The sequence below is a fragment of the Paramormyrops kingsleyae genome, chromosome 22, assembly GCF_048594095.1.
Source record: "Paramormyrops kingsleyae isolate MSU_618 chromosome 22, PKINGS_0.4, whole genome shotgun sequence".
NCBI lineage: Eukaryota > Metazoa > Chordata > Actinopteri > Osteoglossiformes > Mormyridae > Paramormyrops > Paramormyrops kingsleyae.
This window is the reverse complement of record NC_132818.1, coordinates 11,227,453-11,249,769: the sequence shown is the minus strand read 5'-3', so window position 1 is coordinate 11,249,769 and position 22,317 is coordinate 11,227,453. Positions and strand designations below refer to the sequence as shown.

At 48.6% G+C, this 22,317-nt stretch overlaps 1 protein-coding gene across 3 annotated transcripts; it reads left to right on the top strand.

Moving 5' to 3' along the window:
* Nucleotides 1–1,087: 1,087 nt before the first annotated feature.
* Nucleotides 1,088–20,299, top strand: ppfia3 (PTPRF interacting protein alpha 3). Of its 3 annotated transcripts, none has more exons than XM_023798373.2 (32): nucleotides 1,088–1,224; nucleotides 4,434–5,300; nucleotides 6,683–6,784; nucleotides 6,879–7,043; nucleotides 7,131–7,205; nucleotides 7,284–7,340; nucleotides 7,514–7,609; nucleotides 8,868–8,960; nucleotides 10,078–10,130; nucleotides 10,728–10,821; nucleotides 10,904–11,038; nucleotides 11,112–11,195; nucleotides 11,284–11,415; nucleotides 11,546–11,608; nucleotides 11,707–11,786; nucleotides 11,878–12,028; nucleotides 12,155–12,348; nucleotides 13,203–13,449; nucleotides 13,635–13,768; nucleotides 14,187–14,338; nucleotides 14,570–14,663; nucleotides 14,753–14,834; nucleotides 14,923–15,123; nucleotides 15,603–15,665; nucleotides 16,060–16,086; nucleotides 16,327–16,502; nucleotides 16,590–16,687; nucleotides 16,920–17,095; nucleotides 18,180–18,248; nucleotides 18,355–18,502; nucleotides 18,822–18,888; nucleotides 19,012–20,299. In XM_023798373.2, exons 2-31 carry the CDS (start codon nucleotides 5,007–5,009, stop codon nucleotides 18,872–18,874), a joined length of 3,588 nt encoding a protein of 1,195 aa, XP_023654141.2. In that variant the 5' UTR covers nucleotides 1,088–1,224; nucleotides 4,434–5,006; the 3' UTR covers nucleotides 18,875–18,888; nucleotides 19,012–20,299. The 3 variants fall into 3 exon arrangements, with proteins under 3 accessions (XP_023654141.2, XP_023654139.2, XP_023654138.2); XM_023798371.2 differs by having other exon boundaries at nucleotides 7,481–7,609; nucleotides 11,707–11,765; XM_023798370.2 differs by having other exon boundaries at nucleotides 7,481–7,609.
* Nucleotides 20,300–22,317: the final 2,018 nt, after the last annotated feature.

The following is a 22,317-nucleotide window of genomic DNA, read 5'->3' as shown; positions in this document are numbered from 1 at the left end:
ATAAAATCCCACATCTAGACATGAAAGTATTGGCGGTGTGGGGCCCGCGGGTAATTCATTTTCTTCTTTTGGTGGTGGTGTGATTTCTTATGACTTATACTTAAAATACTCTTATGTAATTGGGACCACAATGTACAGTCATAAGTAAAAGCTGAATCTTGTCTGGTGTAGTTCAGTGAGACGATGCTTTTATAGCTTTTCTGTATTTATATTGATATGTTTAATCACTGGCCATATAAGCCCTAATTAGTATAAACGAGTTCACATGATTCCTTACATAAGGCAGACAGTATTGCCGTATACAAGTAAATAACGGAACATTGATGGATTGACAGAATGTTGCTATCAGAGTTTCCCCAAAGCTCAGAGGGGTTGGATTTGTCAAATAGCTTCCGTTTATTTGTTATATAATCATTAAGATGGTTACATTTTTTGTGGAAATATTCAGCTTTATAAATGTATATAGTCTTTTAATAATTTATCTACTTGATTACATGGATAATTTTGTTTTTGTGGTTTCTTTAAACTTGGCAGTGACAACCGTGTTCCTCAAATCTGTTGGCCAAATAACATCTAGCCTCAATAAAAAAACATAAAATACTAAAGAATAAATCAATCCCAGGCGGTTAGATAGTGTCTGATTTTATTTAAAATAGCATTTAATGGTAGTCAATACTTCTGGCATAAACTTTGCGTCTGGGGAAGGCCTACTGTATCTTCCTCTAGCGTAGTTGCCTTAGGAGATGCTAGCATTAAAAACACGATTGATAACCTATGACCCCGATGGCATTGTTTAATATTTCGATAATTGTGTTTGCTTGTTTATTGATATGTCAGGGTGTGCGTATTTATGGCCTTCTCTTCTTCTCTTTGTCCAGGCATTTCGCTTGCTGATGAGCGTCTTTCCTTATACGTTTTCCCCGTTAGGTCCACTGCACAGCACAAGCACTTTTCCTGGTGAAGTGTAGTCTCTGAAAAACCTTGTGGAGAAAGACCGAATGTATCTTTAAGATCCAGTACCTTACCGTCGGGGAGGGATGGATAAAGGGAGGGGGCAGAGAGAGAGAGAGAGAGAGAGGGTGACGGGGGAGGTATGGTGTACTGCTGTAGCGCCGCTCTTCGTCGCCTTGTGGATGAGGGAGGGAGGCACAAATCTGGACTTTAAGGGGCTCGGCTTATACCCCGATGGACCGAATGGAATATTATCTGTTTAAGCTCCTTCGGGTAAGGACCTGAAAACCCCCACTCCGGATGCATGTATAATTATCACATACCCGTGTGTCCGTGCAGTACAGGCGTAGGAAAGGCTAAATGAAGCAGGGCTGAGAACGTCGGGACCAGCCGTCCATTGATAGATTCAGGGTGAAAGACCAGCATGTATTTTCGCGCATATACTGTATATGGCAGGCTTCTCAAGGTGCCCACAGAGAGACGGAAGGGACGTGCGTCGCCATACCTCTTATTACTCATATACTAACCTATATATTAATGCACAACTGGTAATTCCGCATCGACGCAGGTTTAGCTGTGTGGTTCAGAATGGATCACTTTCCTCTTTCCCATCAGTGTAGCATTTTCTGTTATTAGGCGAGGATACCGTAAATCGCGATTGAAAATATATCATTCATTACTGAAAATCGCAGCCGTGTGCCTGTATGTCTGTCTGTATGTCTGTCTGCGTTTTCGTGGATGTGGCTTTTTACCCAAATGGGATAGCTTGGTGTCCGTACCCAGGTCCGAGAGTCCGCATAGTGTACAGAAATGCAGAAATAGAGAAAAACAGCAGGAACAGGATCAGCATCAGCCCAGCCGATACTGACTTTGGGACTAAATATATCCGTGATATCTGTTATAATATTATTATTATTATTATTATTATTATTATTATTATTATGACAGCATGTCGTTTTTATAGCCAGTGTGTAGCGGACATAGGCGTCTTAGTTTCTGTGTTTTTAAAACGATGGTGCATGTGTAATACCGAGTGGCATCTTTATACAGACGGAGAAATTTTCAAAGGCGCCCTTATAACGTTCACACGTTTGCATTTCCGTGATCACTGGGTAGCCGGTTTCATTTCACACCGTTCATTTCGTTTTTTTATGCAGCATCCGTTTTGCCAGTGTTTTCCATCGTAACGAGGCTTTTACCGTCGACGTTAGACATACAGCGAGCTGTTTGCTGGTGTCCCCGTCCCCGTCCCCCAGTCGCTTTCGGCTACATTGTCTGGCGCTGGCTATTTATCAAGTGATAAAATGATAAAATGGTCCGCGAACGGTCTGTTCTCGTCTGATGTCCACTATTGGCCAGTCCTCTTTCTATCAGTCGACTTGCCCTTCTCAGCATTTGGTGGTTTATGCTGCCTATTCTGCCATGCAACCCCTCCCTCCTCTCTTCCTCCTTCTCCACACCCTCTGCCTCTCTTTCTCACTCCTTTGCTTTCTCCCTCCCTCCCTCTTCCTCGCTCATCCTGTGTCTCCATTCGTTCTCCTCCTCAGGACCGTTCTCTTCCTTATTCTGCTTTTAATGAGCTTGTTGTAATGTGATGTGGTGTATGTGGTGCCCATGCTATCGGTGTGCTGTTGATATCAGTCTCTGTATATGACATGGCTATAAACCTGTCACTGTGTCGTGCCTCACTTATATGCATCAGCAGCTCACCAGGATGCTATTACTGCAGTCACATTACTTTCTAGAGATGTGCAAAGGCAGGCAGCGATATACAGGTAACGGATGTTCCCCAAATTCTTCCTTCTGTTTGACATGAAAGCAATGCTGACCCTCCACACTGTCATACAGACAACAACGATTTCAGCCTTACATTGCTTGTGTTTATGGATATGGATAGTATTTCCCAGACGCCTGTCTATTTGCTTAATTGACCAAAGCAAAGGTCCGGCCGTGTTTGATATATTCCATAGAGTGACATCCGAGAGGACCAAAAGGAATGTGTTTTGGGGATTCTTAAGATGTATAGCATATGAACCACAGCTAAGATTGGGTTATTCTAAGCCAACAAATTCAAGACTTTAATTATGAACTGGAATTACATTGTGAGGCAAGATTTACTGAAGTAAAGGATAAAGAGAAGTCCAAGGTAACAGAGAATAAGCGAAAGACTGAAGGTGGACATGAAGGTCCAGGGTGATGGAGGATAAGAGGAAGACTGAAGATAGACATGAAGGTCCAGGGTAACAGAGAATAAGAGAAAGACTGAAGATAGACATGAAGGTCCAGGGTGACAGAGAATAAGAGAAAGACTGAAGATAGACATGAAGGTCCACGGTGATGGAGAATAAAAGAAAGACTGAAGGCCAACATGATGGTCCAGGGTGATGGAGGATAAGAGAAAGACTGAAGGCCAACATGAAGGTCCAGGGTGATGGAGAATAGATTGAAGGTGGTCAGTCCTGGGTGGGATTCACCCACAGAATTTCAGTCTCCTGTTCAATAAATGGTCACAGTGTATAATGTTTTGCTAGTTAAAGCAAAGTTAGCTGTAGGTGGTTACTGATTCTGAGATATATCTTCATCATGTGTCTCCCACTGTTTCTGTTACAGTACAATTTATCAATAACAACGCTAATCGAGGGCTGAAATTTTAATTTAAAAGCATTATTTGTATTAATAAAATACATTTCATTTATTGTATTATTTGTTGAATTTTAGCAAACCAATACATTTGCTCATTTGTAATATTTTGATTAATCTGTCTGCTGTTTGCACAAAGCAGCACATAGCATTAATATTAATTGATAAAAATTGAAATAAAAAAAAAATATTTTTTTTCCAAGAAAATTTAAAAATCATCAACAACTAACTGAAATATTTATTTTAAGGAACCAAGTTGAAGGCTATCTGTTTATTTTCCATTCAGGTACAGGCAATCCCCGAGTTACGAGTGTCTGACTTATGAACAGCTCGTACTTACGAACAGACTGCCATAAAGCCCGTTATATTAAAAATTTGGGTTTAATACAATGGTTCGTAATATTGAAAGCACCCAGTACATCGTGAAGCATGGCTTCAACAGTTCGTCGGCTCAAGATACAATACAGTACCATATCTACTTTTTTTACTGTGTAATAATAATAATTGTTATAATTATTATTATTACTGTTATTATTATTATGTACTGCGTTTATTTTTCTGACTTGCCTACAAATTTGACTTAAAGACTTTGGGAACGGATTTCTTTCGTAAGCTGGGGACTGCCTATATTTCTGTAACTATCAATTAATTATTTGAACACGTTTGAAAAATGGTTTGGTGTCTTGATCCAGTTTAAGGTGATTCCTGTCGCCTGTTCTGTCTCTGCCCTGTAGCTTGGCTTACCTGTATCTGCTCTCAAGCCTTCCCTAGGTGCTTCAGGCTCCATCATCTCGACCATATGATTAAACTGCTTCTCCCTGCTTCTCTCTTGTCTCTTTCAGCTGTTCTCCTCAGCTTAGTGAATCCTCTCCCCCTTTTCATCCTTCCTTCACTTCGTTCTCTTCCTTTCGAAGCATCGGCCAGCCTTGGACCAACAGCATAGAGCTCTGGTGTTACTTACAGAGTCACCAGTCTGTGGGCTGCCTCCTGACTCCTTGCTCTCTGGCAGATGGACACATCTCAGAGCATCTGCGGAAAGGCAGCATCAGTCCATCTCCAGCTTGAATGTTTAGCATGATGATTTAGCGCTTTGGTGCCTCTAGCAGGCAGTAATTGGGGCCCCACTGGCATGTGCTGAGGCATCTGTGGACACGGCACAGCCTGAGGGGAACCAAGGACACCAACAAGAGTGGAAGTTCTCCGCACACTGCCGTCCACAGAGCATTGGCTGGGCAACGGCCACTCGAACATGTAGGAGGCGCTTTAGCACTCTTTAAGCAGATCCGACTTTGCGCCTAAGCTGAGCTCCACATACCTGAATCTGACAGCCCCACGCTGACCGAGGAGGGAGGGAGCAGAAGAAGCCAGAGGCCAAAAAGGAGGAGCTACGCATCCAACATTATCCTACCCTCAAGATGATGTGCGAGGTCATGCCCACCATCTCGGAGGATGGCAGGCCGGGGGGGCCGTCATCCCCGGCGGGGGGCGGCGGAGGCGGGGCCGGGATGGGCGGAGCTGCTGGCGGGTACGAGGGCGGCAGCACGGGGAACCTGGAGTCGCTGATGGTGAACATGCTGACTGAGCGTGAGCGCCTCCTGGAGAGCCTGAGGGAGATGCAGGAGAGCCTGGGCACCGCCCAGCTACGCCTCCGCGAGCTGGGCCACGAGAAGGAGTCGCTGCAGAGGCAGCTGTCCATCGCCCTGCCACAGGTGCGTCACTCTCTGTGCTGTGCGTCTCTGTGTACCTGTGTGCGTGAAGCTTGTTTATGTGTTTAGGGATTCTAGTCAGGCACTTATAGTGGTCACCTATAATGATTTGGATGGAGCCGCAGCCAAACATATCACCAGAGGCAGACTGCTTTAATAGGGTGAAAATGATGAGCTTCAGTGGGTCCTGGGATGGTGCTCCAGCACGTTGATGGTTTGGTTCACTAGCTGATGTGAAGATGAGCCTCTAGGCCAGGCACTGAGTGTCCTGCATTACAGGCTCTCCATCATTTTGGGGCCTTTGGCTGATGAGGGGCATGAGTTGAAGCTCTAAACCACACAGACACACATCACACTGCATCGTCAGTAAGATCCCCAGCCCATTTTAAGTCAGCTGTCACCCAATAATACTTAGAGTGTCCACTGCATCACAATCCGTGATCCCATCCCCCACTCTGCCTCTGGGTGGCGCTGTCTCTCTCACCACAGAGCCACTCTAACTCGGTCCGGCTGTTCCCTCTGTTGACCTGTGAATATGGGGGACACTTCCAGTCCCACAGTGTTTTACTGTGATGGCGCAAAATGGAACCAGTATCCCTTTTGCCCCCCCCCAGCAGTCTTGGTAAACATTAAGGCTCTCGTTTGGTTGCAGTGGGATTTCTGTTTGAGGCTCTACCTTTCAAGGGATCACACAACCTTATAGACCTTCACAGACCTTTATAAACCATCACAGATCCTAACAATCCATCACAGACCTTCTCAGACCCTCACAATGCTTCACAGACTCCCACAATTTTTCACAGACCTTCCAAAACCTTCACAGATTGTCACGGACCTTCACAAGCCATCATACTTCCAGCTCATTAGGTTTCACTGGGGTCGCTTTCAATTTCCTGATGCATCAAAAGTCGCTACTCCAGGATAGACGTTAACTGAAGAATACAGTGTGAATATCCCAGATGTTATAACCATGGAATCTCTCTGCGTACTGCGGTGCACTACTTTGTCCATTTCTAGTTTGTGGTTATATCATGGAAAGAAGCTGATGCTCACAGAACTGTGTGCTTCTGTGTGAAGACAGAATCCCTGTTTACTGCTGCAGCCACACTACCTCACCCCTGTCTTGTCACCAAACCTATAATATATGACTTACTGTACACTGTGCAAAGCACGGCACATGTGTATTGCGACTGCATTTATGAGAGAACCAGGGCATGCGATTTTTGATTTTCATGGTAAATTGACGTCTATAGGTCAACGAAGCAGGAAATGGGGTGTTTCTGGGCAGTGTAGTGCGTCTGTGTGTCTTGTAGCTCCTCCTGCTTCTATGGTAGCATCTGCATCAGCAGTGACTATTGACTCGTCTCCCCCTTGTGGCCAAACAGGAGTTTGCAGTGCTGACCAAAGAGCTGAATGTGTGCCGGGAGCAGTTGCTGGAGCGGGAGGAGGAGATCGGCGAGCTGAAGGCCGAGAGGAACAACACGCGGGTGAGCATGGGCGGGCAAGAAAACTGCTTCCCCAAGTGTTTGGGCACAATCAGGCGCTCTGTGCTCACTGCTCGTTCTCCTCTCTGTTCTGCAGCTCCTCCTGGAGCACCTGGAGTGCCTGGTGTCCCGGCACGAGCGCAGCCTACGCATGACAGTGGTTAAGCGGCAGGCTCAGTCTCCAGCCGGCGTGTCCAGCGAGGTGGAGGTGCTGAAGGCTCTCAAGTCACTGTTCGAGCACCACAAAGCGCTGGACGAGAAGGTGAGGCACTGCGGACGTGTTCTTCCTTACGTGACGCGTCGTCAGGCTCTGCGCTTGCCTTAAGCTGAGTGCTCTCCTTCCTGACAGGTCAGAGAGAGGCTTCGGGTCGCTTTGGAGCGGGTGGCCGTTTTAGAGGAAGAGCTGGAATCTTCTTCACAAGAGGTACCCCTTCCTATCCCTCTCCGCCCAGTATCTGTCTGCCATATTGGCGCAGGGTCACCGTCCCTCTCTCCTCACCAGGTTCTGACATTAAGAGACCAGATAAAACGGCAGCAGGGACTGGATGGTGGCAGAGAGGTGAGCTGGTGTTCCTGTGTGTGTGTGTGTGTGTGTTTGTGTGTGTGTGTGTGTGTGTGTGAGGGATGACAGCATGTGTGGCAGTGTGCACACTGGCCTTCGTCCCGTGAGCTTGCCGTCTCTGCCTTCTTGGGACGCAGAGGCTGACCAACGGTCCCTCTTCTCTCCTGGAGGATGGGGACTGTGAGCGGCAGAGGGAGGCGGAGATCGAGCGGCAGAGAGTGGAGCTCTCACAGCTCAGGGAGCGGCTGGCGCTCATGTGCCGGCAGGTGAGGGAGCAGCCGTGGTCGGGGCTCTCGGTGGGTGAGGGTTTCCTCCAGTTGATCCTGTTTTCTCCCTCAGTCCAAATCCCAGCGAACCACTGCCTCAGAATCACCTGGAGTGATTATGTACCCGGTAGTGGACTGGCATCCTGTCCAGGGCGTGGCCTATGCTGTCTGTGATAGGCCCACGACCCTGACTGGGATAAGGAGTTAGAAGATGGATGGATGGATATTCAGAGCACACACACACAGAAAATGAGCATTACCCTTGCGGGAATTTTACTTTGTGAGACCAACTGGCCCAGACATTGTAATTCAGGGGTCCTCAACCTTTTTAACCAAATGGCCAGTTCACTGTCATTCCCACTTGTGGGACTGTGGGTGAAAAAGAGAAAAAATCACTATTTATTCTATATACATTAGTTCCACGTGTTAACTGTTAACTGTGATATAGTGTCAATGGTTGAAACGTATTATTTTGCTATGATAAAGAGGGCAGGGAAATGATGCCTAACCAGAGATCCCACCTTTGGAATTCTGAGAACAGGGAGGCGGATGAGGGTGAGGAGCAATCGGGAGATGGGGGAGGTGTTGGCTAGGCTCGGCCGGAAATACTGTAATACCATATTCCGCTCAGCAAATTTTATCATAAAATACCACAATTGTATTGCTTTTTAAAATACTGTATGCTGTAGAATGATGCCTGCGTCGTATGACAGTATTAAAAATTAGATACCGCCGAAGCCTAGTACTGGCTGGGGGGGCAGGGTGTTTGGCTATAAAATTTGCCAACCAGATAGGGCGGGGTAGTGGTAGTACTTGTCGGGTAATTTTACCGCCGCTAAATAGTGGAACAAGGGATTTATGGGACACACACTGGTGTTGGAGAGCTGCTGTCAATTTGCAAGAGACTCCCAGAACTTCCATGATACAGATTTATGTGATTGTGTAGCAGGTGAAGTTTTTTATTTTTAATGTTTTTACGGATACTAGCCACATTTGCTTTGGCACATTTCTCTTTACGTACCTCCCCCGTTATCTCGGAAGTTTTGTAGCAAGCCAGATTATCCGAGCTGCCAGTGTTGGTAAAGGGGTGATGAAATGAAGGGAGCAAGCTGTAGTTCAAGGAACCCTGTTGTGACTGGTCACGGAGGTGACAGTAAGACAGCTTCCTCCATTGCGCCCTCTTGTGGTCATGACATGACAGTGCAGTGAGAAATAAGGCAGAGAGCTCACATCTAGCTGTGTCCCACCCCTACCACAGGTGGGTGACATTGAGGAGCAACTCTCAGCAGCCCGAAGAGAAGTAACCAAGTCAGAAGAGGCCAATCAGAAGCTCCAACGGGATGTGAAAGAGGTGGGGCTGCTTTCAGGGTCAGACTGCAGCCACTGGCCGACAACAGAGGCCTTTCACAGGATTCACAGGAGCAGGCAGCTTTGCATGATGGGTAATGTGCACGCTTTGCAGTGATAACCTTTTGCCAAACCAAATCAGGTGTTCATCCACAGCTGGTACAACTGACTGCCTGAAGATTTTAAAGCTGTAAACTTGATGATAAATAAGTCAAATCCGTCAAGTGACCAAAGAATTCCTTGTCCTCTCAGGAAGGCCATTAAGAGAACCCGATGTTCTCTGACCTCTCAGGAAGGCTGTTAAGAGAACCTGACATTCCTTGTCTTCTCAGAAGACAAATTAAGTGATAGAGGCATTCCCTGTCCTCCCAGGAATACCATTAAGTGTATGCAATATTTTCTGTTCTCTCAGGAAGGCCCGTTAGGAGAATATGGTGTTCCCTGTCCTCTCAGGAATGCCGTTAAGTGAACACGACATTCCCTGTCCCCTAAGGAATGCTGTTAAGTGAATATGATGTTCCCTGTCTTCTCAGGAGTGCCATTAAGTAAAAGTGGCCTTCCCTGTTCTCTCAGGAAGGCTATTACGTTAACACAGCATTCCCTGTCCTTTCAAAAAGAGCATTCATTGTCCAAGGCTTTCCCTGTCCTCTCAGAAAGGCCATTAAGTGATGCATGCAGGGTTTGCCATTATGCTGGCTGACACTGACAGGTGAACATTTTTATGGAATGATCCAGAGCATACGCTGGTTAAGTGCAGGATGTTGGTGGTATTGTGCCGATGTTTTATGAGCCCATGTCACAGCTGGGTACAGATGTGCACAGCTGGGGCAACTGACAGGTTCTGCTAATCCTGCATGACAGACATGTGAACAGCCTCAACCTGAAAGCTCGCTCCTAAACAGGAGGCTCCCAGTGCCCCCCTTGAAAAGCCGTTAAGTATGTCCTGCAAACTGCCATTATCTCTGATTTGGATATTACTACAGGAGGTGGGACACAGGGTCAGATCCATGTGGCCTTTTGTTTAAAAGGGGGGTTTGAGCAGGGATCACAGATGGGTTTGCAAAATGTATGTGTTTAGTGTGAAGCTGGAAATTATTAATGAACAAAACCCTCCATCACAGGCTTTGTGTCAAAGAGAGGACATGGAGGAGAGGATCACTACCTTGGAGCGCAGGTAACAGCTGCAGCTGCTTGCCAATGATCTCTCCTGCAACTTAGCCGATATCTCCCTGACTGTACTGATCTCTCCCTGACTGAACTGATCTCTCCCCGACTGAATTCATCTGTCCCTGACTGACCTGATCTCTCCCCGACTGAATTCATCTGTCCCTGACTGACCTGATCTCTCCCAGACTGAACTGATCTGATCACTCCCAAACTGAACTGATCTCTCCCTGGCTGACCTGATCTTTTACAGACTGAACGGATCTCTCCGCAGCTGAACTGATCTCTCCTCAGCTGAACTTATCTGTCTTGCAACTCACCGAATCTTACTCTGACTAAAGTAAAGTCTCCCTGATTGAATTGATCTCTCCCTAAATGAAGTGATCCCCCCTAGCCGAACTGATCTCTCCCTGACTGACCTGATCTCATATCCTTTTCAGTAATTTACTGCTCTCATCTCTCTGCACGCTTTTTCACTACACTTTTTATACTTTTCCTTTTCCATTGACTTCCGGATGAGTAGCAGTACCAAAAGTACAGTACCTAGTGCAATGGAAAAACCCCCTAAATAGGATGCTAATCTTTCATGTGTGTCTGTGTTTCTTAGGTACCTCAGTGCCCAAAGGGAAGCCACTTCTCTTCACGACATCAAAGACAAGCTGGAGAATGAGCTGGCAAGCAAGGAGTCTCTGTATAGACAGGTGACGATTCAGAACATTCCGCAGGGTCCGCCCCTGGTTCATGGCCTGCGAGCAAGAATGCTGATGCTTCCTCATGTTGCAGAGTGAGGAGAAGAACAGGCAGCTGCAGGAGTGGCTGGATGATGCCAAACAGAAGCTACAACAGACACTGCAGAGGGCTGAGACCCTGCCGGAGATCGAGGCCCAACTGGCACAGCGGGTAGCGGCACTCAACAAGGTATGTGTGTGTCTGTCTCTCTGTCTGTCTTTGTCTATCCTCCCTGATCTGTAAAGGTTCTTCTCCTGTTCAGGCAGAAGAACGCCACAGCAACTTTGAGGAGCGACTGCGACAGATGGAAACACAACTGGAGGAGAAGAACCAGGAGTTACAGAGGGTAAATTATGGTGCTGCCCCCCCCCCTGCATTTCCTTCCTTCAACAGCATGTGGCGCTATCCTGTAGCCCTGTTCTCTGCCCCCCCAGGCCAGGCAGAGGGAGCGCATGAACGATGAGCACAACAAGCGGCTCTCAGACACCGTGGACAAGCTACTGTCCGAGTCCAACGAACGTCTGCAGCTCCACCTGAAGGAGAGGATGGCAGCGCTGGAGGAGAAGGTGAGCCAAGGGTGGGGGCTCCACTTCGTTATGGACCTTGGTAGAGAGCAGCCCTTCTATAGTGCAACCTGTGGAAACTGTGAAAACAATGAGTGTGTGAAGAAATGAAGTGTACACCTCTTGCCATCAGAATGCACTCTCAGAGGAGCTGGCCAACATGAAGAAGATACAGGATGATCTTCTAGCAAACAAGGCAGGTTCTTCTTGTACTGTGACACTTTTCTCTTATCCTCTATTCTGGCTCATGCTGGTCTGTTTGACCCTTTCTGCTGTATCTCTGACTTCTTCCAGGACCAGTTGATAGCAGAGCTGGAGCGACTTCAACTGGAGCTGGATCAGCTGAGAGGCAGGTCAGGTTCCTCCTACTCCAGGTAACACATTTGCAGACATTCCCTGCAGCCAGAATATTTATTTTAGCATCCTTCCTGGGATGTGAATAATCCCTGTGACCTCCTCGGCTAGATCCCTTCCAGGAAGTGCCCTAGAACTGAGGTACTCTCAAGGGGGCGGGTCTGGCTCTCACCTGGAGCACTACAGCAACGCGGCTGCTGGGGGCGTGGTGAGGCGGACTCACCGGGGGCGATGGGGAGCGCCACGGGAGGATGCTAGCAAGGCAAGGCACCCCTACCCTGAGGGATTATGAGAATTATTCTCAGGGTATAGAACTACCACAAGGCTGAAGTCAAAGGTCGCTCTAGGACATTGATCAAGAGAATGATTGTGTTTCTTTTTGCTGCAGTACACAGACTGGGATGGCAGCAGCCTCCTGGGCCCTGGGTTCGAGGGTGGAGTGGAGGGGAGCTGCTCTGATGAGGAGGATGAACGAGAGGCGATGATAGGCACAGAAGCACTGTCACCTGGCGGGCAGACGGACGTGCAGACGCTGGCCATCATGCTGCAGGAGCAGCTGGAGGCCATTAACAAGGAGATCAAGTGGGTGGTGCAAGGAGGAGGGGCAGGTCCATCAGCGATGCAGGAAGGGTGGGGCAAGGCCGTCAGTTGGGAGGGGAGTAGCCATCAGCAAAGAGCCGAGGGAGGGGAGGGGCGGTCGGTCGGGAGGGGAGTGGCCATCAGCACAGAGTGCAGGGAGGGGAGGGGCCATCATTGGAGAGGGGAGTGGCCATCAGCGCAGAGTGCAAGGAGGGGAGGGGCCATCATTGGAGAGGGGAGTGGCCATCAGCGCAGAGTGCAGGGAGGGGAGGGGCCATCATTGGAGAGGGGAGTGGCCATCAGCGCAGAGTGCAAGGAGGGGAGGGGCCATCATTGGAGAGGGGAGTGGCCATCCGCGCAGAGTGCAAGGAGGGGAGGGGCCATCATTGGGGAGGGGAGGGGCCGTCAGTGAGGAGGGGAGGGGCCGTCAGTGCAGGGAGGGGAGGGGCCGTCAGTGAGGAGGGGAGTGGCCATCAGTGGAGAGGGGAGTGGCCATCCGCGCAGAGTGCAAGGAGGGGAGGGGCCATCATTGGGGAGGGGCGGGGCCATCAGGGAGGGGCGGGGCCGTCAGTGAGGAGGGGAGGGGCCGTCAGTGAGGAGGGGAGTGGCCATCAGCGAACAGCACAGAGAGGCAAGGGGACATCAGCAAGCAGAAAAGGGAGGGGAGGAGCCATCAATGAGGAGAGAATAGAGGAGTGGGGTGGGCCAATAAGTAGAACAGAAGCAAGGATTTGATTTAGAGAGCGTAAGGGAGGCTGTGTCTCTTTATATGTTTTTGATATATGTTATGATATATGATATACATGTGGCCTTAAAGGAGACCATGGCAGTACTAACAGAGCATTCACCGCCCCCAGGCTGATCCAGGAAGAGAAGGAGAGCACGGAGCTCAGAGCCGAGGAGATTGAGAGCCGAGTCAGCAGTGTGGCTCTCGACGGGCCCCCTCTACCACCCACCTCACTGGGTGGGGGTCGGGATGGCTCAGGAAGGGGCTTCATCCCTTCTTCACTCACTTCCTCCACACTGGCTTCCCCCTCCCCCCCCAGCTCTGGGCACTCCACCCCCCGGCTGCCTCACTCGCCAGCCCGTGACAATGACAGACAGGTGAGTCTGAGTGTGTGTATTCGCCGCATGTGCATGTTTCTGCGTGTGTTAGTGTTTTTCACCGCAGCGTGATGCCATGATGAGGTCCCCTGTCAGCAATGCTTTGCACAGGAAGTTACGCGGTCCTTGATGTGTGTGGTGTTAGATGTATCTCAGCCCTGAGGTAACCCAAGGTCTTCCCTAAGAACAACAAAGAGGATGAGAAGGCCCTGGCTCTGCTGGACAGTGCCCCCCCCGCAGCCCCCCGCGCACTGCGGCTGGACAGAATGACACACACACACCCAGGGGCTCTGCTTGAGGACAGCCGCGAGTTTCGCAGGTTGGATGGCATTAGAATATGGAGCAAAATTCAGAAGAGAGAGAGTCAGGCAGAGTGATTGATGTACACCGCAAAAGCAGGCAGACAGGCTGATAGTCATATACTATTAAAGCAGACAGACATGCTGACCATCGTACACTGTTAAATCAGACAGATAGGCTGATGGTCATCTGCCGTTAAGGCAGACAGGCAGACAGTCATACGCTGTTAAAGCAGACAGACAGGCTGATGGTCATACACCATTAAAACAGAAAGACAGACTGATAGTTGTACAGACAAACAGGCTGATGTTTGTACACCGTTAAAGCTGATAAGCTGAGGGTTGTACACTGTTAATGCAGACAGACAGGCTGATGGTCGTACACCATTAGAGCAGACAGATTTGTTCTGACTGTAGGATCATGTCTTTGTCCCCCAGTCTGTCAGTAGACAGCAGCAGCACCAGCAACATTCAGGACGCACTGCACAAGTCCAGCAAGAAGAAGAGCATCAAGTCTTCCATCGGCCGACTTTTTGGGAAGAAGGAGAAGGGGCGTCTGGGGCCCCCTGGCCGCGAGTCTGTGTCTCTGGGTCAGTATGAGTGGGTGGGGTCATCGGCGGCCCTCGCTGAATGCCAGTGCGGATCCCAGGGGAGCTACTGTATATCTAACATGATGACTTATTTATGCCATTTCTCACTATACTACAACTGACACGGCCACCTCCTTATAGCTGTGCTTTGATCTATGAGCAGCTTAGCTGCCATTCGCTGTCAGGTCAGGTTGCAGCTTTGGGTAAGCAGGTGCCTCCTGTGCTCTTCAGCCTCCACTCCCTCAGAGGAGCAGGCTTCAGTGGACCCACTGGGCCTGACCAAGCTGACTGGACCTGTGGATAAAGACCGGCGCAGCAAGAAGAAGTGAGTCGGGAGTCCCGCCACCATTGTAGCTCACCTGTTTGACAGCTGAGCCTCGTAGTAGTGAAGACCTCCTCCTGTCTTCTCCTCAGGCACGAGCTCCTGGAGGAGGCGTGTCGCCAGGGCCTCCCCTTTGCATCCTGGGACGGCCCCACAGTGGTGTCCTGGCTGGAGGTATGGAAACTTAGGGAGTGGAACTTCCGGGCCTCAGTTGCCTGTGTGGCATGACGGCAAGTGGACCCCCTCCTGCTCTCGCCCGCAGCTGTGGGTGGGCATGCCCGCCTGGTACGTGGCCGCCTGCCAGGCCAACGTGAAGAGCGGCGCCATCATGGCCAACCTGTCGGACACGGAGATCCAGCGTGAGATCGGCATCAGCAACCCACTGCACCGGCTCAAGCTGCGCCTGGCCATCCAGGAGATGGTGTCCCTCACCAGCCCCTCGGCCCCCGCCAGCACACGCTCGGTGAGCACAGGGGGTGGGGGGGGGATCCAGGGCTCCTCTTAGTGCTCTGGGGCTCATTGAAGATCAGTCAGAAGTCAGATTGGTCTCTAGTCCAGTGTTTCCCAACCCGGTCCACGGGAACGCACAGATGATCCATGTTTTTGCTCCCTCCCAGTTCCCAGTCTGTGTTTACATTTACATAGATTCATTTAGCAGATGCTTTATGGGACTGAGCTCCCAGTGAGTGACCAGAAACTCGAGAGAGATTCCAATGAGCTGCACAGACAATCAGAAAACCTAACGTCAGAAAAACCTTAAATTAAGCTCCACAAGAGACAAAAGAGCAGAGCATACAAATGTTCACCAGACAGCTGTCCCATCTTCAGCAGCATGTAGTTAAAGTATAGATATGTACTGTTATAGTAATATTGTCTTCTTCCATGTTCTTGTCAAAATGGCACAATTTGATTGGCTGCTTGCCTCCTGACACATGACCACAGTCAACCGGCAACGTGTGGATGACTCATGCGGAAATGGAGTCACTGACTACAGCCAGCAAACCTGTGAGTCTGTCTGCCTGTTTTCCATTGCCTGACCGCGTTGTGATTCCCAGCATCCCCAGTAACAGCAGGGAATGGCAGCCAGAAGCACCTGAGTTTAAAGCACCACTGTACTGTTGTAAGCAGCCAGCCACCAGTAATGTACATTAATAAATATCTCTTTCTCTCTTTCTGTCTTATTAGGCCTTAGTCTTGAACTTCTCTCCTTTCCCTCTAGCTCTGTTTAAATGTGCTTATTTCCAACTAATTATCTGTTTATTAACAAACAAATCCTCCCCTTGTCTTCCTTCCCCATCCTTTTCCTCAATCAACATGTTTTCTCCCCTCCCTGGTCCTCTCTGTCTCTTTCTCCTTGTTGTCCTCTTCTCTGTCGTTCTTTCACCCGTCTACCACCAAGGAGGGGAAAGAGATCATCTGGGATCAGGTGAGTGTATGAGGGCAAAGCACAAGCAGGATATTCAGACTTGCTGAAGATGCTTTTCTCTTTTCTCCTCTCCAGTGCGCCCTCTATCTACCCCTTATACTCTCTTCTATCCTCCTTCACCATTTCCCAATATTTTCTTCAAAATTAACAATTTAATTCCCCTTCCACTAAATCTGCCCTCTGTCTTCCTTTCACGATGCTCCTCCCACCTCTGACCCCTGATCTCTGCCCTCTGAGCAGATCCTGGCTTATGGAGACATGAACCACGAATGGGTGGGGAACGAGTGGCTGCCCAGTCTGGGCTTGCCACAGTACCGCAGCTACTTCATGGAGTCGCTGGTGGACGCCCGCATGCTGGACCACCTGACCAAGAAGGAGCTGCGTGGCCAGCTCAAGATGGTGGACAGCTTTCACAGGTGCGGTCCTCGTAGCTGCCGTGTCTGAGACTATGGCACATTGATCCCCTTGAGATGAGACTCACCCTCCTTCCTCCCACCCTCCAGGGTCAGCCTGCACTATGGCATCATGTGTCTGAAGCGGTTGAATTATGACCGTAAGGAGCTGGAGCGGAGGAGAGAGGCGAGTCAGCAGCAGAACAAAGGTGCGTCGGCCCTCTCTGCCCTGCCAGAGTGACACACGGGACCAAAAACAGGCTGGCATTCAGCCTCAGAGTTTTGAGTGCATTCTGGGAGGGGGTGGAGGATGGGGGGGGGCGCAATGACACCGACAGATCACAGAGCACAGTAGGTGTATTCGATGATGTCATTAGATTAGCTATAATGATGATGTTCTTACCATGGTCACCCCTAACACCTGTCTCCCCCCACCAACAGATGTGATGGTGTGGTCCAATGAGCGTGTGATGTGCTGGGTGCAGGGGGTGGGGCTTAAGGAGTACGCAGACAACTTGGCAGAGAGTGGGGTGCACGGGGCGCTGCTGGCGCTCGATGACACCTTCGACTACACGGATCTGGCCCTGCTGCTGCAGATTCCCAACCAGAACACGCAGGTGAATGTGGGCCACCTTCTCACACCATCTCTACACACCATCTCTACACACCACCTTCTCACACCATCTCTACACACCACCTTCTCACTTCATCTCTACACACCACCTTCTCACTTCATCTCTACACACCACCTTCTCACACCATCTCTACACGCCACCTTCTCACACCATCTCTACACGCCACCTTCTCACACCATCTCTACACGCCACCTTCTCACACCATCTCTACACGCCACCTTCTCACACCATCTCTACACGCCACCTTCTCACACCATCTCTACACACCACCTTCTCACACCATCTCTACACACCATCTCTACACACCACCTTCTCACACCATCTCTACACGCCACCTTCTCACACCATCTCTACACGCCACCTTCTCACACCATCTCTACACGCCACCTTCTCACACCATCTCTACACACCACCTTCTCACACCATCTCTACACACCACCTTCTCACACCATCTCTACACGCCACCAACTCACACCATCTCTACACACCACCTTCTCACACCATCTCTACACGCCACCTTCTCACACCATCTCTACACGCCACCAACTCACACCATCTCTACACACCACCTTCTCACACCATCTCTACACACCATCTCTACACACCACCTTCTCACACCATCTCTACACGCCACCTTCTCACACCATCTCTACACGCCACCTTCTCACACCGTCTCTACACGCCACCTTCTCACACCATCTCTACACACCACCAACTCACACCATCTCTACACACCACCTTCTCACACCATCTCTACACGCCACCTTCTCACACCATCTCTACACACCACCAACTCACACCATCTCTACACACCACCTTCTCACACCATCTCTACACACCACCTTCTCACACCATCTCTACACGCCACCTTCTCACACCATCTCTACACGCCACCTTCTCACACCATCTCTACACGCCACCTTCTCACACCATCTCTACACGCCACCTTCTCACACCATCTCTACACACCACCTTACTCCTCCCTGTGCTACCCTAATGTATCACTGCCTTTCAGATAGAATACTTGTTTTTAAGACGTAATGTTTCATCCACATTCCCATTTCAGGCCCGGCAGCTCCTGGAGAAGGAGTACAACTCCCTAATTTCCACAGGGACCGAGAGAAGGCCAGAGGAGGTACCAGCATGTAAAGATGATGCTACAGTTTGAAGATGGTGGAACGCCATCAGAATCATTCACACGTAGGCTGACCTGTTAATGGTGTGATATGTTGCCCCCGCAGGACGGCACCAAGACCTTCACCCGCTCGCCCTCTTGGAGGAAGGACCTAAGAGGCGTCACCTCCGACTCCTCGGAGACCCTTCCCCCCAACTTTCGTGCCTCAGCAATTTCTGCCCCCTCCGTGACCTTGAGGAAAGTCCAGAGTGAGGGTGAGCCCCCACCCTATTGTGTGGGCACCTCTGTGTGTCTGAGGGCATGGGGATACTGTAGAGAGCTCTAATTTTCACTCCAGTCTGCTCCAGTTAGCAGATACCTCCTACAATACTTGTAATGAAATCTGTTGTGTTAATATAATAACCAATTGGATTGGCTGCAGCGGAAGGGTGGCCCCTTCTGGACAAAGTTCATAATTTCAAAATGGGTAATGCTTCCTGTAGCCAGAAGAGGGCAGTCTTGCTGCATGGCTCAAATGGTACTGGTGTGGTTTGTGTGTGGAGGTTTTACTGAACCTTCTGCTTTCTCTGCCAGCGAGCTCTGGGTCCAGAGGGGAGTCAGGATCAGTGAGAACATACTCCTGCTGAGGACCTCACTGAGGGTGAGGAGATACTGTGCCTTTCACTTTATTCACCATTGAAAGTGACACAAACCTGCAGCATCCAGCAGTGCGAGCTTTCCTGTGCTGCTCCTAACCTCTCCTCTCCTGTCCTGTGCTCCTCAGGGATCACATCATCTGGCAGGTTTGCAATACCAGACACAGGACCGTCAGAACCACACAGAAGACCTGATTGTAGGAAGTGGTGCTAACAGTCTGTGTGTCTGTCCCTCTCTGTCCATAAGTGAGCTGGGCTGGAATCCTCCTACTCTCCAGAAGGGATATCAGCCCTTAATCTGCCAGTAATGACACTTTGCTCCCTATGGCCATTTTTGCTCCACACCGGGGCAGGTCTTCACCCGGATCCATCTTTTATTAAAGCCAGAGCTAGTGTTCATGTAGGCCACCTAATTCAGTTTAAAGGGATCAATGAGGTCAAGATCAGATGCCACCACAGATGGGATCCTTCCAGTCGGTATGTGAGCATGGACAGTTCTTACTGTCCTCACAGGGCGCTTACCCAGCTCACGATGGGCCGATCTGGCAGATCAGTCTGATAGCCACTGAATGGGAGAAAAGGCAGAGGAGAAACACACAGATGAAAAGATTAGCGCTATGTACAGTAGCCATTAACTTAGATGGGCTTGGGGAAGCAAAAAGGCAAGCAGAACGGAAACATAAAAAGAGAGGATACTGGGAGACAGGGAGGGGGAGAAAGAGAGCACACTGGGGGACAGGGAGGGGGAGATGGGGGGACACTAGGTGACAGGGAGGTGGACACTGGATGACAGTCAAGGGGAGAGAGGGAGGGGGACAATGGGAGACAGTCAAGGGGACACTCGGAGACCGGGAGGGTTAAACTGGGTGACAGGGAGGGGAACACTGGATGTCAGTCAAGGTGAGACAAGGGGAGACGGGGGGACACTGGGAGACAGGCAGGCAGACGGTGGGAAACAGAGTGTTAAACTGGGAAACAGGGAGGGGAAGAGTGGAGGATAGAAGGACAAGTTCTACTTCTGTGTTAACATGCATGACAAACAGTGAAAATTAGAGAGTATCACATGAAATCAAACAAAAAGCAGTTATTCAATGATGATGAGTACTGGAGGATAAACATTTGTAAAATGTGTGCATTTGATTTTTTAATTTAATTTTTATGAGAATTATTACTATTACTATTGTATGTATTGAGTAACTGTATGTACATGTTCATTTATTACTTTAATTTATCTAGTTTTAACAAAAAAAGGATAAGCGATTTTAAAACAGACAGTAAAATATGCTAATTGAATGTGAAATTGTGTGTATGATTTAAAGACAATATGAACAATTCTGAGGGTGGAAGGGGTGAAAGAGAGTGACTCTGATCGTCAAGACAATGCAAATAAAGTGGTGTGTGCTGCTTCAAATGCGATTATGAATTGTTACTATGGCGACAGCCATACACACTCAAGGAGAAGTGTAGCTGAATTGTTGCCAGAGCCATTACTGGGGTGACACTATGGGAACAGCCTAGGTTTCCCACAAAATGTGATGGTGCAGCGGAAGTGTCACCAGGCGACTGCTTGTCCCCACTACCCCGGGTGCCATGTGGTTGAATCATCACCATGGTTAACCTCTACAGCCTGCCCTTCAGTCACAAGCTCACAGTGCAGCTGAAGTATCTCCATGGCAACGGTCATACACAAGAGTGTTTAACAATGTACAAGAGCATTGGTGGCATAAATGTTACTTATGCTCATATAAGTATATTTGTATATAAGTATATACACAAATATACCAGCAGTTTGGTGATTCAGAACACACAAATACTATACACATATGTGACTGAATGGCATACGATGCATGTTCTGCAGGCTGTGTTCACGTTGGGTCTGACTCTTGTTGTTTCTGTGTGCAGATCCCTAAGCCATTTTCCCTCTTTCCCTCTCAATCAGCTGCTTAGTTTTAATAAATATAAAAGCATGCATGTAATATCCTTACAATATTGAAATTTGATATAAAACTATAAAAATACTGTATGGCAGTGGATCAACAATTGAATGTGTAAATGAGCACAAAGGCCATAAAATGAGATTTCATTGTGCTGGCACTTTGCTGGTCTTTCTGACGGACAAGGGGCTTGACGTAAAGGTTGGACAGGTTGTCTAGGTCTGCATGGCCCAGTACAGCAGCACACACACAGGATGAATCGATATGGATGCACCTCCATCCCACCTTGCTGTTGTTGATGGTCAGTGCCTTAACATACCAATGCTTGGCCTTGCAGTCACTTACTGCCTCCGTTCCACAGCTAGGCAGCTGCCACCTGCAAAGTCCACTTGGTCAGTGACAGAGACTGTGCCGAAGTCCACTTGGTCAGTGACAGAGGCTACGCCGAAGTCCACTTAGTCAGTGACAGAGACTAGTCTCTGTGCAAAGAGACACCTTCAATGAGCCAATGGACCTAAAAAATTAATTTGTGAAATGGCTTAGCATCAAGATAGTACTGCAAGAAAGCTTTGCGACACTGCAGTACTATAAGATAGCTTAGTCTCATGTAGCAGTGAGAAACAGCTTAGTATCAATATAGTAAAGTAAGATAGCTTAGCATTGGTATAATAATAAGAAATAGCTTAGCATCACTGAAGTAATAACTGTCAGCATCGTAAAGTAAGATAACTTAGCGTCACTGTAGCACTGCAATATAGCTTAGCAGCTCCATTACTTGAAGTATAGAGATTCCTGGTCAAATAATACTCCAATACAAGTGAACATACTTTTACTTGAGTTAAAGTACTGGAGTCCTTGTTTTAATATACTTATATTTTTTATTTAATTTATTGCCACAATGCATTTACAATGCATTTACAAACACGTCCGGGAACCACCACTACAAGCACAGACAACTTTGTTTAAAATATTTAATGCAATTAAACAAACGTTTACATAACATGCTTTCTCAGATTTAACAAGAATTTTTCAAGACACCGATTGTTTGTGCGCAGTAAACACAGGAGGCATTTAAAACAATACAAATCTTTTTTCATTTCTAAAATGAAAACAATGTATTTCAGATATGGCCATGCATGCTCTGATGAATAACCTTTATCTTTATCATCTTGTAGTAACCATCATTACAGCAGTTCAAAAAGTGCACCTACTCATTATACGGACACATATTGCTATCCAAAGCAGAAGGGATATCTAGATCGGTAGGCCTATATGTCTCATTGTCTCTTGACGTGTCAAAGTATATTGTCAATAAATTAAATAAATTGTGGCTGTCCTTCAAGGACAACTTAGTTGCAAAGAGCAAGTTGAGGGAGACGTAAAAGACAATTTCCCCATGGGGATTATCACTTGGCGCCATGATGGTCAATGTGCACAACGATACTACCAGCCTTGGACCAGGACACCACCACCGGTGAAACACTTTTATATATTTTTGTT

Excerpts from the sequence above, each read along its gene's own strand:
- ppfia3 (XM_023798370.2), top strand. The coding sequence starts at position 5,007 with ATGATGTGCGAGGTCATGCCCACCATCTCGGAGGATGGCAGGCCGGGG. Across the intron at positions 7,610-8,867 it reads TGGCGCTCATGTGCCGGCAG|GTGGGTGACATTGAGGAGCA; the intron begins GTGAGGGAGCAG and ends CCCCTACCACAG. Across the intron at positions 18,249-18,354 it reads CCGAGAGAAGGCCAGAGGAG|GACGGCACCAAGACCTTCAC; the intron begins GTACCAGCATGT and ends TTGCCCCCGCAG.